The 15,718-nt window shown below is 42.9% G+C and overlaps 1 protein-coding gene across 6 annotated transcripts in view; it reads right to left on the bottom strand.

Annotated features, from left to right (window-relative positions):
• Window positions 1-15,547, bottom strand: part of tmem68 (transmembrane protein 68) — a 287,792-nt gene extending 272,245 nt beyond the window's left edge. For 3 of the 6 annotated variants that reach the window (XR_014870818.1, XR_014870816.1, XM_085141123.1), the window contains exons 1-8: window positions 15,353-15,546; window positions 14,852-14,994; window positions 13,934-14,104; window positions 7,903-8,002; window positions 6,922-7,089; window positions 5,408-5,601; window positions 4,027-4,087; window positions 2,101-2,240 (exon numbers count right to left, since the gene is read on the bottom strand). Coding sequence is in view for 2 of the 6 variants with exons in the window: in XM_085141123.1 (XP_084997249.1) it covers window positions 2,101-2,240; window positions 4,027-4,087; window positions 5,408-5,601; window positions 6,922-7,089; window positions 7,903-8,002; window positions 13,934-14,104; window positions 14,852-14,905 (888 nt within the window). In the remaining 4 variants the exon portion in view is untranslated. Of the gene's footprint in view, window positions 1-2,100; window positions 2,241-4,026; window positions 4,088-5,407; window positions 5,602-6,921; window positions 7,090-7,902; window positions 8,003-13,933; window positions 14,105-14,851; window positions 14,995-15,352 lie in introns of all 6 variants that reach the window. The other 3 variants (XR_014870819.1, XR_014870817.1, XM_085141124.1) reach the window with 2 other exon arrangements.
• Window positions 15,548-15,718: the final 171 nt, after the last annotated feature.

Raw genomic sequence — 15,718 nt, forward strand, 5'->3', positions numbered from 1 at the left:
CTGTTAAGTATCCTACCGGGGGGAAAGGACGCTGTTGAGTATCCTACCGGGGGGGGGGGGGGGGGGGGGGGGAAGGACACTGTTAAGTATCCTACTGGGGGGGGGGGAAAGGACACTGTTAAGTATCCTACCGGGGGGAAAGGACACTGTTGAGTATCCTACCGGGGGGGGGGGGAAAGGACTCTGTTAAGTATCCTACCGGGGGGGGGGGGAAAGGACACTGTTGAGTATCCTACCGGGGGGGAGGGGAAGGACACTGTTAAGTATCCTACCGGAGGGGGGGAAAGGACACTGTTAACTATCCTACCGGGGGGAAAGGACACTGTTGAGTATCCTACCGGAGGGGGGGGGAAAGGACACTGTTAAGTATCCTACCGGGGGGGGGGGGGAAAGGACACTGTTAAGTATCCTACCGGGGGGAAAGGACACTGTTGAGTATCCTACCGGAGGGGGGGGAAAGGACACTGTTAAGTATCCTACCGGGGGAAAAGGACACTGTTGAGTATCCTACCGGAGGGGGGGGGGAAGGACACTGTTGAGTATCCTACCGGGGGGGAAAGGACACTGTTGAGTAACCTACCGGAGGGGGGGGGGAAAGGACACTGTTAAGTATCCTACCGGGGAGGAAAGGACACTGTTGAGTATCCTACCGGAGGGGGGGGAAAGGACACTGTTGAGTATCCTACCGGGGGGAAAGGACACTGTTGAGTATCCTACCGGGGGGGGGGGGGGGAGGACACTGTTGAGTAACCTACGGAGGGGGGGGGGGGGGGAGGACACTGTTGAATATCCTACCGGAGGGGGGGGGAAGGACACTGTTGAGTATCCTACCGGGGAGGAAAGGACACTGTTGAGTATCCTACCGGGGGGGAAAGGACACTGTTGAGTATCCTACCGGAGGAGGGGGGGGGGGGAAGGACACTGTTGAGTATCCTACCGGGGGGGGGAAAGGACACTGTTAAGTATCCTACCGGAGGGGGGGGGGGAAGGACACTGTTGAGTATCCTACCGGGGGGGAAAGGACACTGTTGAGTATCCTACCAGAGGGGGGGGAAAGGACACTGTTGAGTATCCCATCAAAGGGGGGGGGAAAGGACACTGTTGAGTATCCTACCGGGGGGGAAGGACAACAAGGTCAACAGTGCCATTAAGCCTACAAAGCGACCCCCCCTGCCTCATCTATCTGACCGGCTGCTCCTCACAGTATTTATTCTTCTGACTACTTTTTACTTCCGATATTTTTAAAAAGACGTCTGTACTTTTTTCTTCTTCCAGTTTCAAAAGCAGCTCATTACTTTTGGTTTGACAGATTTGAGGGGAGTTTTTTTACATCACTCCGAGCCTCCAAACATCAAAGCGCTTCGAGCCTGAACAGCAACACAACAGCAGTACTGATCGTTCATGAGCGACATAATGTCGCATAAAAAGAGACGTGTGTGTGTCAGGGGCTGAAGTGGGACGGAGTTTCTTTTATTTCATTTATTTCTTTTTTTGGAACAACACTGGAACGGCCACAGGTGTCCAGAAGTTGCGGCTGCTGTGTTTCGACATCGATCCAGTCAAGGTTCAGATGCTGGATTTCACAGTAGAGAAAAGATTGGACTGAAGTCATCATTACAGACGTTTTTGTGATTATTCTTTTTCATTTGAAGATTATTGGACCACTGCTACGTTTATTTACTTCCTGTGAGCTTAAATAGAGCTGCTTTCAGTTCTTAAAAGGTCTTCTTCTCATCAATGGTATTATTCTTGCATTACGTAAATGTATCATCCTCTCCGTCTGTTTGAGAACTCATTCTTGGCTTCATGAACACAGACAGGTCCACTCTCATTATAATTGTTGAACAGGTGGACTCTGTCTCTACCTTCAGCTTTCTGAGCACCCACATCTGCGCCCAGCAGCTGCACTTCCTCCGTGTCCTGAGGAGGAAGGACCTGGACCAGGAGGTGGTCACATCCATACCTACATCCAAGTTTGAATGACCAACCGAGTACCCAGAGTAGATCACACAGTAAGGCTCTGATAAGGTCCAGAACCTTGCTGTGCAAACCAAAGCACTGCCATGCTGTTAGAGTGAAAGGAAGCAAAGGCTTACTCACTTTCTGTGCTAGCTCAGCAGCATCGATGTTGGGGTCATATGGGATGGGATCCCCGAGGAAGGTTCGAAACTTCACAGGAAATCCACCATAAACAGGAGCTATAGGGAGACGAAATCTCTCATAGATCCAGCGGAAGAATCCTGGAGAGACACATCAGAGCATGTTAGACATGACAGCAGTGCTTTGTTATAGAAATAAAATGTATGAAAATACATTATTACACAGGACAGCATCATTATTGTGATCAAGGTGAGCTCCACAGTGTTGTTCTAGGTTTGATGAAGGCTTTAACTCAGACGCTTCATTACAACAAACATTCACACTTATTTTGATTCCCCGAACCTGAACTCCACAACAGAGCACAGCAGCAATACAAAAACTACGATAAATGACTTTTAGTCTTTTTCATAGTGTCATGGTCCTGGGTCATGTGACCCAGTATTCTGAGTTTCTTGATGTTTTTGTTCCTTTCAGTCTAGTTTCATTTCAGTTTATCTAGTTCTTCAGTTTTCAGGCCCCTCTTCTGTGGAACCAGCTTCCAGTTTGGATTCAGGAGACAGACACTATCTCTACTTTCAAGATTAGGCTTCAAACTTTCCTTTTTGCTAAAGCATATAGTTAGGGCTGGACCAGGTGACCCGGAATCCTCCCTTAGTTATGCTGTAATAGATGTAGGCTGCCGGGGATTCCCATGATGCATTGAGTTTTTCCTTTCCAGTCACCTTTCTCACTCACTATGTGTTAACAGACCTCTCTGTATTGAATCATATCTGTTATTAACCTCTGTCTCTCTTCCACAGCATGTCTTTATCCTGTCTTCCTTCTCTCACCCCAACCAATCACAGCAGATGGCCCCGCCCCTCCCTGAGCCTGGTTCTGCTGGAGGTTTCTTCCTGTTAAAAGGGAGTTTTTCCTTCCCACTGTCGCCAAAGTGCTGCTCATAGGGGGTCATATGATTGTTGGGTTTTTCTCTGTATCTATGAAGCGCCTTGAGGCGACTTTTGTTGTGATTTGGCGCTATATAAATAAAATTGAATTGTTACATTCTGTCATGCCAAGGTTACAGTTTTAATTTATCGAGCTCCCCATTGGTCTCATCCCTGTGTGAAGATTTCTTTGTTTGTCTAGTTCGAGTCATGTCTGGGTCTCGTTATGTTTCCCGTTTTATTTTGAAGGATCCTTGTGTTTTTTGTTTATTGTATTTAGCTTCACGTCCCTGTCCTGTCATTATGTTAATTGTTGTCAGCTGTTTTCCCCATGTGATTCCCCTGATCATTCCTTATGATCCGTGTGTTTCTGCTCAGTCGGTGTCAGATTGTCTGTTATCCTCACCTCATCTTTTCATAGTTTACGTTATTGTGTCACTGTTTCATAGCCTGCCTGGTTACTCTGTGTTCATAGTTCTTTCACAGAGTGTCTTTTTAGTTTACACAGAGTGTCATAGTCTCCTTAGTTTTCCCAGTTTCAGTGTTCTCTAGTGTTTTTGTCACGCCATCAGCCACAATAAAGGCTCACTTTATTTTTGGAAACCTAGTTCTGTCTCCACCGTGTCTACATCTGGGTCTACCTCTTCTTCACACCGGCGCACCCCGCCGTGACAGATAGGTTGCAAATATGTGCTGTGTTCCCTTGAACGTGTCCTTAACCGCGGGAACAGACTGGCTCACATCCCAGTGCCAATCTGGCAGCCACAGCAAATCACGTCCACCCACAGCACTCAGGGCACATTTGATGACACAGTGCTTTAGTCTGTACACTTTAACTATTTTATCTCATTGTCATCCAACTTATTTTTACCAATAACTGAACTTAACCACAGTCTTTGGACTGTGGGAGGAAACCAGAGGAAACCAGACGTCTCTGAAACACTCCTGCGAGACACCAGCAGAGTTTTCCTGGAGGAATACTGTAAGTGTCAAAACTTACTGAGCGTTCCCAGAGATCTGAAGCCTTCCCGCACATTCTGAGTAAACATTGGAATTACTGGCTGAAAAACAGAGAGTGCAACACAAACAGATGATTAGAGAGACGGTACCACAGAATTATTAGCATCAAATGTTAGAAATGTAAAACATTTTATTAGAGTTTATATATATAGTTATATTGAGATGGCTGTTCATAAACACCAAACACATCAATAACAGAAATAGATTTTTCTTTTTAAGCAGAGCACTGTTAGCTGTACGATGAACAGCTCACAGATATGCAAACAAGAGTGTACATGTAACGGCTGCTACACATAATATATTTAATCTGTTTCAACAGGTTTCACTATAAACTTGTCTGGGGGGGGTAAGAGGATCTTTATTTCGCCTGGGAAAGACTTTATAAAAAGCCCTCCATTAAGCTGCAGCATCTTATTCATCACTGAGTGAAGAGAGTAAAACAAGCCTCACTGTAGCAGGCTGACAGGAAGTCTGAGCTTAGAGCCTTCCTCTAATGAGAACAAGCAATGACTTCATGAACGTCTTCACAAATTACATTTAACTATTAGAGAAAAACGTAATCACACCCATCTCACAGATGTAACATTAAATACAGCAGCTTTCAGTACCACTGATGCTTATTTATTCTGATCGAGCTAACGTCTGTAACGACTTCCTTCAAGCCATCACGTGTGTTTTAGACCACACCCCTACAAGACTGCTCAAACACGTCCCGAGCAGTCGTATTTGAAGAGTTTCAGTCAGGTTTCAGAGCTCATCACAGCACAGAAACAGCTTCAGTGAAGGTTACAGATGATCTTCTTATGGCCTCTGACAGTGGACTCATCTCTGTGCTTGTCCTGCTAGACCTCAGCGTTCAACACTGGTGACGATGATACTTCACGACAGAGAACATGCTGTAGGTATTACAGGTACTGTGCTGCAGTGGTTTCAGTCACATCTATCTAAAACACAGCGCAGACAGCCCGAGTACTGACAGGAAGTCGATAAAGAAAGCTTATTCTGTCCATACTGGCTTCTCTTTATTGGCTCCCTGTCCTCTCCTCACAAGGTCTTAAATAATCAGCCCCCACCTCATCTTAATGAGCTTATAGTACCGTATCACCCCGTTAGAGCACTTCACTCTCAGACTGCGTGGGAGGCGGAGCCTTCAGCTTCCAGTTTGTTCGTTTTGTTTGTCTGTGATTTTTTCCAGCTGTGGTCAGTGATAAAGTATTAAAACAATGTGACAGTCAAATGTTGTAAGTTTAGTTTCACTTGTATCAAATAGGGCAGGAATGTACTGCTGTGGCCTGTTGATGGTTCAAAAACATTACCCGCTCTGCACTGAAATGTGACCAAATTAAAGTGAAACAACGCACCACTCCAGAATCAATGGCGACCTGGGCAAAGCCTTTCCGTTCGCCCCAGAGGAGAGGGTAGGTCTCATCACTAAACAGAGCTTCCCGGACTCCTCCCGGAGAAATCGCCAACAGGTGACCGTTCTTCAGAGCTCGAACACACTCCTCCTGAGGACCGTGGATCACGCTGAACACCTCCAAGAGCAATTTGAAACCTATAGTGATGAGACAAGACGACAGAGTAAGGAACAGGTCACAGGTAATCACCGATACTTCACCATTTTTGTAGCTAGCATGACCCAGAGTACTGAAAGTCTGAGGTATAAAAGGCCAACAGCAATGAAGACAGCAGTCTCTGTCTGTGGAGCTCCTGTGCTGCACATCAGCCAATCACAAAGGACCACCTAGTCCAGCGATGTAAACATCACATTTCCACCTGTGGTTCTGTGTGGGCCAACACACCTTCAATGCATGTCATGTAAGGGCGACTGACTAATAATCATGTGCTCGGTGTTGACTTCTTTAGTACAGGTTGTTATTTACGTAACACCGGTGTCTTCTCCAGCTTCAGACCTCGGTTGGAAGTTTTGATCAAGAACACATATTTGATCTCCATCATTTCTTCCTCTTCTCGATCTGCAAAGATTCTGGTGATAGCTAACATAATTTCTTTGTATGTTAAATGAAAATTTTCTATTAAGAAAATGATATTAGGGATGCACCGATACCGATACTGGTATCGGGTATCGGGGCCGATACTGTCAAATGTGTGTGTACTCATACTCGTAAAAGTTAACCGATACCATGAACCGATACTAACTTATTTCATTAATCAGAGGGTGGCTTGTCATTTCTGTTGTAGTTTTTTAGATTGGCCACTAGGGGGCCAATTATTATTTTATTTATTATTTATTTTATAATAATTATTTTGTTTGTTTGTTTACAATATGGACACTCTGCAATAATTTAAAAGTTTATTTTATTCTCAAACCTAATTTGTATTTATTTTATTCCAAACAGAAGTGTTTATTTATTATTCTGAAAGCTCGAGACAGTGTCAATAGTTCAGAGATATTTTGTAAAATTACAATGTGGAGACTCAATAATTTGCAATAATTTAACAGAAGTGCTTATTTTTCACTTGAAATTCTTTTGTGGTCATTTTTATTAAGATTTTATTTTTTATCGGCAGAGAGTATAATAAAACCTGTCTTCCAATTCACTGCATTTGTGTGTGTGTGTGTGTGTGTGGTAGAAGTATCGTTTTTTGTACTCTGTATCGGCAAGTACTCAGATCCAAGTATCGGTATCGTATCGGTTTGAAAAAATTGGTATCGTTGCATCCCTAAATGATATGATTTGGGTTGTTTGTTTGTTTGTTTGTTTTCAGCTAAAAAATAAAACAACAACTGAGTGACTATCCTACAAGTGGCTTCATGGTTCAAGAGCATGTGGAGAATAATGATTACACAGTAATTCTGTGTTTAGTGTGTGCTCCGTGCTAACGTTTGCACAGGGGTCGGTGTGCACAGTACCTGGGATCTTAAAGAGGAAATGGTCGGCTACGGAGTGGCAGGTCCGTCCCTTCTGAATGATAACGTGAGCGAGGAAGTAGTAGTAGTCGACTGGAATGGCTCCGTGATAGTACACGATCAGAGCTGGTCCTTCATTGGGAATCTTTTCCATACCGTGAATCTCATACCCTAGTACACAGGCCAGATAACATTAGGGATAAATCAATTATGCATCGACGGTGCTGCATTAAACACTTTGTTGTCATCTTCAGAGTTTGGGAAAAAAAGACTTTTTGATTGGTGGAGAGGTTTCACCACTGCAAGGCGATTCTTCAGTCCTAAAACAGCTGATGGAGAGTCTCAGGTGAGGGTTGGTGACCCACTATTAATCACACGAGTCATTGCGTGAGACGAGGTATCGACCAGGGTGTGGTCTATTATGCCCCACCCTGCTATCATGTTATTGAGGTCATATGAGCCAAGGTGTGGACAGGACTCATCTCAAGACTGCATCATCTGCAAAGCCACCACGTGGCCTCAACAATGGTTGTTCACAGTGTCTCACGGCGATGCTGAGTCAACTGCTGTGTCTATAATTCAAACACTGGTAATCTGAACAGACTGTATGTGTGCAGCTATGCTTGTCCTGTTAAGATGGCTGAACATTTGCAGAGTGGTTGTTTGCTCTCGCTTCTACACAGAGCATACTCTACACTGTTTAGCTTGTGTTTGGGTGTTTTGTGCTCGGGATTCATGAGGACAGAAAGCGAAACCTGCAGTTTGATGCCCACGAGAGGCTACACGAAGCTCTCCATCAGCTGTTAGCATTGACCTCGCCTGTTGGATGAGGGGTGACGAACCCAACAAACCCAACAAACTTTTCAAGCACGACTAAGAACTTACACACATGCACAGTGCTGGCTTTAACCAAATGGAGACTGTTACTGATAGCAGTGGATGTAGAGCATTGTGTCAACGTAATGAAGGACCTTGGTGTCCTACCATGCCAGATGGCTCCATGTCCGTCCCACAGAGTAGCTAAGGTCTTCCTGGCTCCGTCCCACAGGTTGTTACAGTAAGCTTCTTTCAGCTGATTCTTCCTCTGGTAGAAGAAATAAGCAGAACTTTAACACCTGCTCACGCTTTCAGGAGATCATCGATATTCACTTTTTATAACATAAGTGAACATTACCTACAATGTAATGAAATTATCTACAAATAAAGACATAAATTGATATAATTATATAAATGCTTGACATTTATGAATCAACAAATACGCTGTCTAAAATGACCTCATCTGCACAAGACACTCCAGCATCCTAAATAACACTAGAGCCCATGAAATCAGCTGACCTGTTCATCAACTTTACCACAAACACACAAAAAGCATCACAAACTCTTTAGCACTAATGCAGTGTTTGTTCCCAACGATTGAAATTAATGTTATAAAAATGAGACATCGTGAAAATACAGTGAAACACATTTGAGCTTCACCTACTTCCAACTAGGGCTGCCACAAACGATTATTTTGATGGTCAACTAGTCACCGATTATTTTTGCAATTAGTCGACTAATCAGATCATCATCCATTGGACGTAAAACGTACAGCTTATTGCACCAGCTGCATCTGCTCTTATATAACTATCATTAGCTTACAGCTTGAAGTGTTTAAGGTATGTGCTAACTAAAAATAAAGACAAGATGATAGTTTATTAAATTTTAATGACATTTGCAGATTGTTTCGGTGAAGTTTAATAAACTCCTTACTATCTAAAATATAACAGGACACCGGAGTAAATTCTCGAGCATCTCACACTTCTGATAATCAGCTGTCTGCTTGACGTTTATTCAGCTGTGTAAAAACTATAACTTTAATCTCAGCCAAACCGATTTACTCAGGAACAAATAAAATACTGAAAAAAGCCAAACAATAACATTTTTAAGTTATCTAAGTGACTTATATATCATGTTTAACCTGAGTAGTGAAAGACGGCGGTGGGTTTGAAGACGATTTGCCGGGAGTCCGGTGTTCTCACGGCTCTAGTTAGCCTAGCCCCCGGCTAGCTATCAAGCTAGTGGGTAACAGACGTCTCCGAAAACGTCGGAGCGCTTTTGAAAATATGTGGTGTCTTGATAAACTGAGCAGATATTTGAGGTTTACACAGCTACATTCTCGCCTGAAAATATGTTAAACGTTTATTTTGTGACCCAGAAAGAATAATAAGAGTAATATTAAAACTAACTAGCTGCCGCCATTGTTGGAAACTACGCTGGGCTGCGCTATGAGTTCTGGGACACAACTTCTTTTTCTTCGGGGTTTAACGGCAGCTGGCATCCTTGTACATGCAGTGCTGCCATCTTCTGTTTCAGTCCGTTATTACACTCTTAAATCCTACTACTTATTCCTGCGTCTTTTGTGATCTTACAAAGCTTCAAACGACGCGTCGACTATTAAATCAGTCGTCGACGATTTTGATAGTTGACGTAATCGTGACTAGTCGACTAATTCTTAAATGAGAAAATAGGAAATGAAATCAGCCACAGAGCAAAGGTGACGTCAGTGCTGAGCTACAAAGCAATGATGTGAAAGAGCAACAGGTTGAAATCTTCATTATCAAACGTGCTTATCTGCTTATGATTAAATCAAAACTTTTAGATAATGATATTTCGTAATCTGTTTGTGGTTTAGCCACAGTCTCTGATCGCCTCCCCACTGACAGGATGTTCGATATCGAAGCTTCGATACTGTGCCGAGCTTCTGAAGTGCTCCAAACACCCAGGTCATGTGACCGTGACTAAATGAGACTTTGGTGCTGTTCAGCTCTGTTTCAATAGAGTCGGGCTGGGTTTGTGATGCTGTTGCTTCCATTTCTTACATTCACATGTATAAACAACACCCAATCTCTCCTTATTATTACTGCTGTGGGTTGTAAAAGCCAGCAGACACGACCAGTCAAAAGTTTGGACGCACCTTCTTATTTAATAGTTTCTTCTATATTTTTGCTACTTTCTATATTGTACATATAAACCACCGCCTTTCCATATATGAAGCAACATGTATGAAATTATGTAGCAAAGACAAAAATTATAAATAATGGTGTTGGGACCATCAGTCGTGTTGTGCAGCAGTCAGGTTGGTGCACAGCTGACAGCCATGTTTGACAGCTGTTAGAGTTCATATTATGGCAAGAACCAATGAGCTAAGTAAAGAGAAACAACAGCCCATCATTACTGTAAGAACTGAAGGTCAGTCAGTCGGAAACTTTGAATGTGTCCCCAAGTGCAGTCAGAAAAACCATCAAGAAGAGATTTGTTTGGGCCAAGAAACACGAGGAGTGGACATTAGACCATCTGTGCTTTGGTCTGATGAGTCCAAATCTGAGACCTTTGGTTCCACTTTGTGAACAATGGTCTCTACGTGCATGGTTCCCACCGTGAAGCATGGAGTTGATGGTTTGCTGGTGTGGGGGGCTTTACTGGTGACACTGTTGGAGATTTATTTAAACTGAAGGCACACTGACCCAGCATGGCTACCACAGCATCCTGCAGCAACATCCCATCATGTATTGTTCAACAGGACAATGACCCAAACACACCTGCAGGCTGTGTGAGGGCAGTTTGACCAAGAGGGAGAGTGATGGAGGCCTGGCCTCCACAGTCACCTGACATAAACCCAATGGAGATGGTTTGGGATGAGATGGAGTGCAGAGTGAAGGCAAAGGACCAACAAGTGCTCAGCATCTCCTGTTGGAAACCGTTTCAGGAGACGACCTCATGAAGCTCATGGAGAGAACGCCAAGAGTGAGCAAAGCAGGAATCAAAGCAAAGGGCGGCTGTTAGGAAGGATCTAAAATATAAAACATGTTTTGAGTTGTTTCACACTTTTGTTTAATAATTAATAATTAATAACTAAATTCCATGTTTGTTCAATCATACTTTTGATGCTTCAGTGAGAATCTACAATGTAGATAGTCAAGAAAAATAAAGAAAAAGCGTTAAATGAGAAGCTGTGTCCAAACGTTTGACTGGCAGTGTAGAGTACCAATCACTGAAACAATAAAATCCAAAGTGTAAGACGGGGCAGTAAGAGAATTTATCATAAGAGTTGGTGCATTTAATTATTCATTATTCATCCCTGGCTCTCTTCCACAGCATTTCTTTGTCCTATCCTTCCTCCCTCACTCTGACCGGTTGCAGCAAACAGCCTCCCTTCCTGAGCTGGAGGTTTCTTCCTGTTCAAAGGGAGTTTTTCCTCCCCACCTTTGCCATAGTGCTCGCTCATAGGGGGTCATATGATTGTTGGGGTTTTCTATGTGTTCTTTTTTATTATTATAGGACTTTTACCTTACAATATAACGTGCACTGAGGCAACTGTTGTTATGATGTGGCGCTATATGAATAAAACTGAATGTAATTGAAGTGGTCCATGAGCCAAGGAGCTGCAGAAAAACCTGGAATCAGCAGGTACTATTGTTTCAAAGAAAACAATGATTAATGGACTCTACCACCATGGCCTGTATGTATGCTCACCACACCCCACTGAAAGAGAAAAAGCATGCTGACAAGCCTGGGAAATAGTGGGAAATGCTAATAGTTTCTCCATACAGGACGTGATCTGAAGTTGTCATTATCAACTTTTATTCAAAGTATTAAATAAATTTCCCTGTGGCAGTTTTCATTATCACACATTACTTAATTTATAGACATCAATGGTTGAATTTATTTGCATGTGTGGATTGGATGGGTAGTTACTGACAACCCATCCAAGACTTCCTGTTGGGAATTTGATGCCAATTTGATGTAAATCGTTTTTGGGTTTTTTAAGACCAGACCAGCAGCATTTATACTGTAAAAAGCTAGAAAACCATCCGTTAATTACAGGCAACCTATTACTTAACAAATTTCACCAAATGTTTTTCATGAAGTTCTTTTCTTTTCCCTATTTTGTCACCACAGATGCTTCTGGTGCAAATATCTCATAAATAGGAGGCATGCAGGTTCACTGAGTAAAACATCATGCTATGTCACATGACGCAGTATCCACAGTACCTATACGTAATAAAGGAAAGTGTCTTTGTGGTTCAGATGTTGTTCAGAAGAAGATGATTTAAAAGTGTATTAGTCCACAGGCATGAAAGGAACTGTTGCGATTGGCCAGAAAAACGTAACAAAGGTTTTTAGTTAACAGTCTTTTCAAATAAATAATTTTTTTTGAGTAAATATAAAAAATAATGGCATGCCAGCTTTGTTTTTATAGCACAAACCTTACGAGATCAACTCCTAAAAGCTTAAAAGTGAACAAAACACTTACAAACTTGGAGAAAACCAGTGTGGTTGTTACAATAAACACAGTATTTTTTTCTCAGGATGCTTTACTTTATAAATTCATTTCTGCTGAGCAGCTGAAACAGCTTCATGAGTGTAATAAGAGCTTTTCTGAAGCACATTGCTCTTCACCATCACAGCTTGCTGTCTTTAAGACTGTCAGTATTTTTCTTTTGATGTTTGTGGGGCAATTTCTCCAAAACTTGTGTTGATCACGATTATTGACAGGCTGGTATAATAATGGGTTTGAAATTGTGCAGGGCTTCTCTGCATCACTTCACTGCATAGCACCATCGAGATGTGGGGATAGCCAAGTTGGCCAGCAGGTGTCACTGTGGAGAGGTTTCAGATTGTTTCAAAACTTCGATACAATTTTGGCACAAATGCTTTGAATGTTTCACAAAGCCTTGCTTTCCCAACATTCCCAGTGACATGTTTGGCCACATGGTCTCCTGTTTGGCTGTCTGAGTGTCGTTCAAAAACGATGTGCGTTTTACAGATAATTGGGAAAAAACAGTAAGTAGAGTTTCAGTCGAACACGTCTCTCTGCAACAAAGAAAAACGAAGAGACAGCAACGTCACAAGAGTAACAACCTGCCTGACTGTCAGAAGTGTGACGTCGGTTTAGCTCAGAGGGTGAGCAGGCCAGCATATGCTGTACGGCCCAAGAGCAGCGGCCCTTTGCTGCATGTCTTCCCCTTATTATTTATCTAAAGTAGTGTTGGGGGTCATCGTGGCTCAAGAGTTGGGAGTTCGGAAGGTTGCCGGTTCGAGCCCCAGCTTGGACAGTCTCGGTCGTTGTGTCCTTGGGTAAGACACTTCACCTACCGCCTACTGGTGGTGGTCAGAGAGCCCGGTGGCGCCAGTGTTCGGCAGCCTCGCCTCTGTCAGTGCGCCCCAGGGTGGCTGTGGCTACAATGTAGCTGCCATCACCAATGTGTGAATGTGTGTGTGAATGGGTGGATGACTGGATGTGTAAAGTGCTTTGAGGTCCTTAGGGACTAGAAAAGCGATATACAAATACAGGCCATTTACCATTCTGAACACTTTCCCGAGTGGATTAGAGAAAATCCAAAATAAATTCTAATTTGTGCATCCAATTTTTATTTTTTTAAGTAATGTACAATCTTTCCAAACCTGGAAAAAGAACAGTTCAAAGAAATCATTTTAAGCAAAGTGTGTAATATGTGCAATAATGACTTTTCTGGAGTAATGACCCCAACACTGGTCACAACAAACACCTCCAGGGTGCACAAACATTTGACCATGCACGGATTTAATGTCTGTGATATATGCTTAGAGATGATCTCAATGAGAATCGATTATGGATTTGCTAAATTCTTATCAATTCCCATCCCTACTTAGGCCTCATATATAAAACTATAAAATACAAACTCAATACTTTGAATCAACTTCAATCAATGCCTGGTTTATTTTTTATAAACTGCTTGCCAGTCAGCTGTCCTGTTGATTTTGAACCTCTAAAACTAGGGAACTATGTAAAAAAAATAGCTGTGAACTCCTTTACTTAAATCTGAAAGTTTGCACTTCAATCAGACAGTCCTACAAATACTGCGTAGACGTTGAGAAGCAAAGCTACTAACATGGTGTTTTTGTCCCAAACATTATGGAGGGAACTGCAGACGATAACTAAACACTGAAGGTCCTTTTGTTTGTGTGACTGCGAGTGTAAGCACTGTTTACTTACCTTGTAGACATGAAGGAAGAGTATAGAGAGGTAAAGCAAGATAACGATGAGGAAAGGCACAATGAAGACGATGGCTAGGGGTGTGAAGACCCACAACAGGTATTCCAAGACACTCAGATAGTCCTCTTGATCAAGACCTGCCCATTCCTCCCACGCATGAAACAAACACACCTGTCGACCAGGACCAGAATGTCACTAACATCCAGGTGAAAACATCTCAATAATTACTGGATGGGTAACTTTAAAATACGTAACACATTCTTGTATTAGCATTGGTTAACTGTGTTATGTAACATTACAGTTGGACTTAAAATACCACTGAGGGGGAATCTAGAGTTTCTATAGAAGCTCCTTTCAATACTTCACATGTGAGGCAGTGATGGTATAACACTCTTACTGATACCAGGTGAGATCGTAATAACAACTACAGTTCAGGACAAATGATCTACATTTAAATTTAGAACGGCGTGGGGCCGAAATCTGAACGCCTCCTCTGTGGAGGAGTGGGCCTCAAAGAGGGCTGGAGAGACATCCCATCATGCACACTGTGGGACTTATTATCCACTTGTTGCCAACATATTGTGAAAAATCCATCCATGCAGCTTTTTCCGCTTCTCCTTGAGGCAGGCCGGAGCCTATCCCAGCTGTGTAAGGGCACAAGGCAGGGTACACCTGGACAGGTTGCTAGTCTGTCGCAGGGCTGACACTATGGGCGATTTAGACTCACCAATCTCTTTGGACTGTGGGAGGAACATGCAAACAGAAAGATCTGATGGTGCGACAGTGTTAACCCTCTATTATGGAAAATGTTATTCAAATAAAATCATGCATGAACACCAAAGCTGACGTTAAATAAATTATACATTTCTTTCTAGGTGAGCTCGGTTTCATTATCACGTCCTTGGACAGGATGCATACCAAGAGAGAGAGCGTGTCCTCCGCGCCCGTCAGGCATGACTGGTTGCCTGACATGGTGCTCTGCTCCCCGCCACGAGAACTCCAGCTCAACCGACTGACGCTCCGATCAGGTCTCAGGCAGACTGCATAGAGAACACCTGCTGCTACGTGAAGGGAAGGTAAAGGAGGACACCGCTAACTCAGATCTGTGACTACATTTACAAATACACAGTCGCAGTGGATTACGCAAACGTATTATACCAACTCCAATTTCTAGTGAACACCAGCAGCTTTTTAAAATAAAACCAAATGACAGCAACTTTACAAAGCATTAGTATCTAGAACACCACCACCGTGTTACTGGAATAGGAAGAGGCTACATTAGATCAGCAAAATGACAACAGCTACGGTATAATAACTGACTGTGAGCGAAGTCTCATTGAAGGAGCTGGAAAATCTGACATTTCTCAATAAACCTCATAAAGCCAACTCCGCGGTTACAAACATAAAGACGGTACCTACCGACTGCTTACTCGGTAAAGCGCGCCATTAAAATGTAGCACGACATTCAGTATGACACCAGCAAAACCTATGCTTCTTAGAGCTATCAACTCTCCTGTCCATCAACCCGGAACGTCGTCGGGCGAACACAGAGTCGCAGATTTCTATCCTAAAACTGTGAAAGAGTTCTACTCGCTAACAAGGAAGCGTTTCCGGGTCGACTCGTTCGCTTCAAAATAAAAGCAAAACTGAATTGCACCGGCTTTCAAACAGTAACTATATACAGTCATAGTTTTGAGAATATAACCCTCAAAAGTAAAAGTGGAAAATGTCAAAAGATGCCATTAAATTAAACAAGCGCAATAAAATCAGTAAAAATAGATACAT

Source organism: Neolamprologus multifasciatus, chromosome 18 (assembly GCF_963576455.1).
Source record: "Neolamprologus multifasciatus chromosome 18, fNeoMul1.2, whole genome shotgun sequence".
NCBI classification, from domain to species: domain Eukaryota; kingdom Metazoa; phylum Chordata; class Actinopteri; order Cichliformes; family Cichlidae; genus Neolamprologus; species Neolamprologus multifasciatus.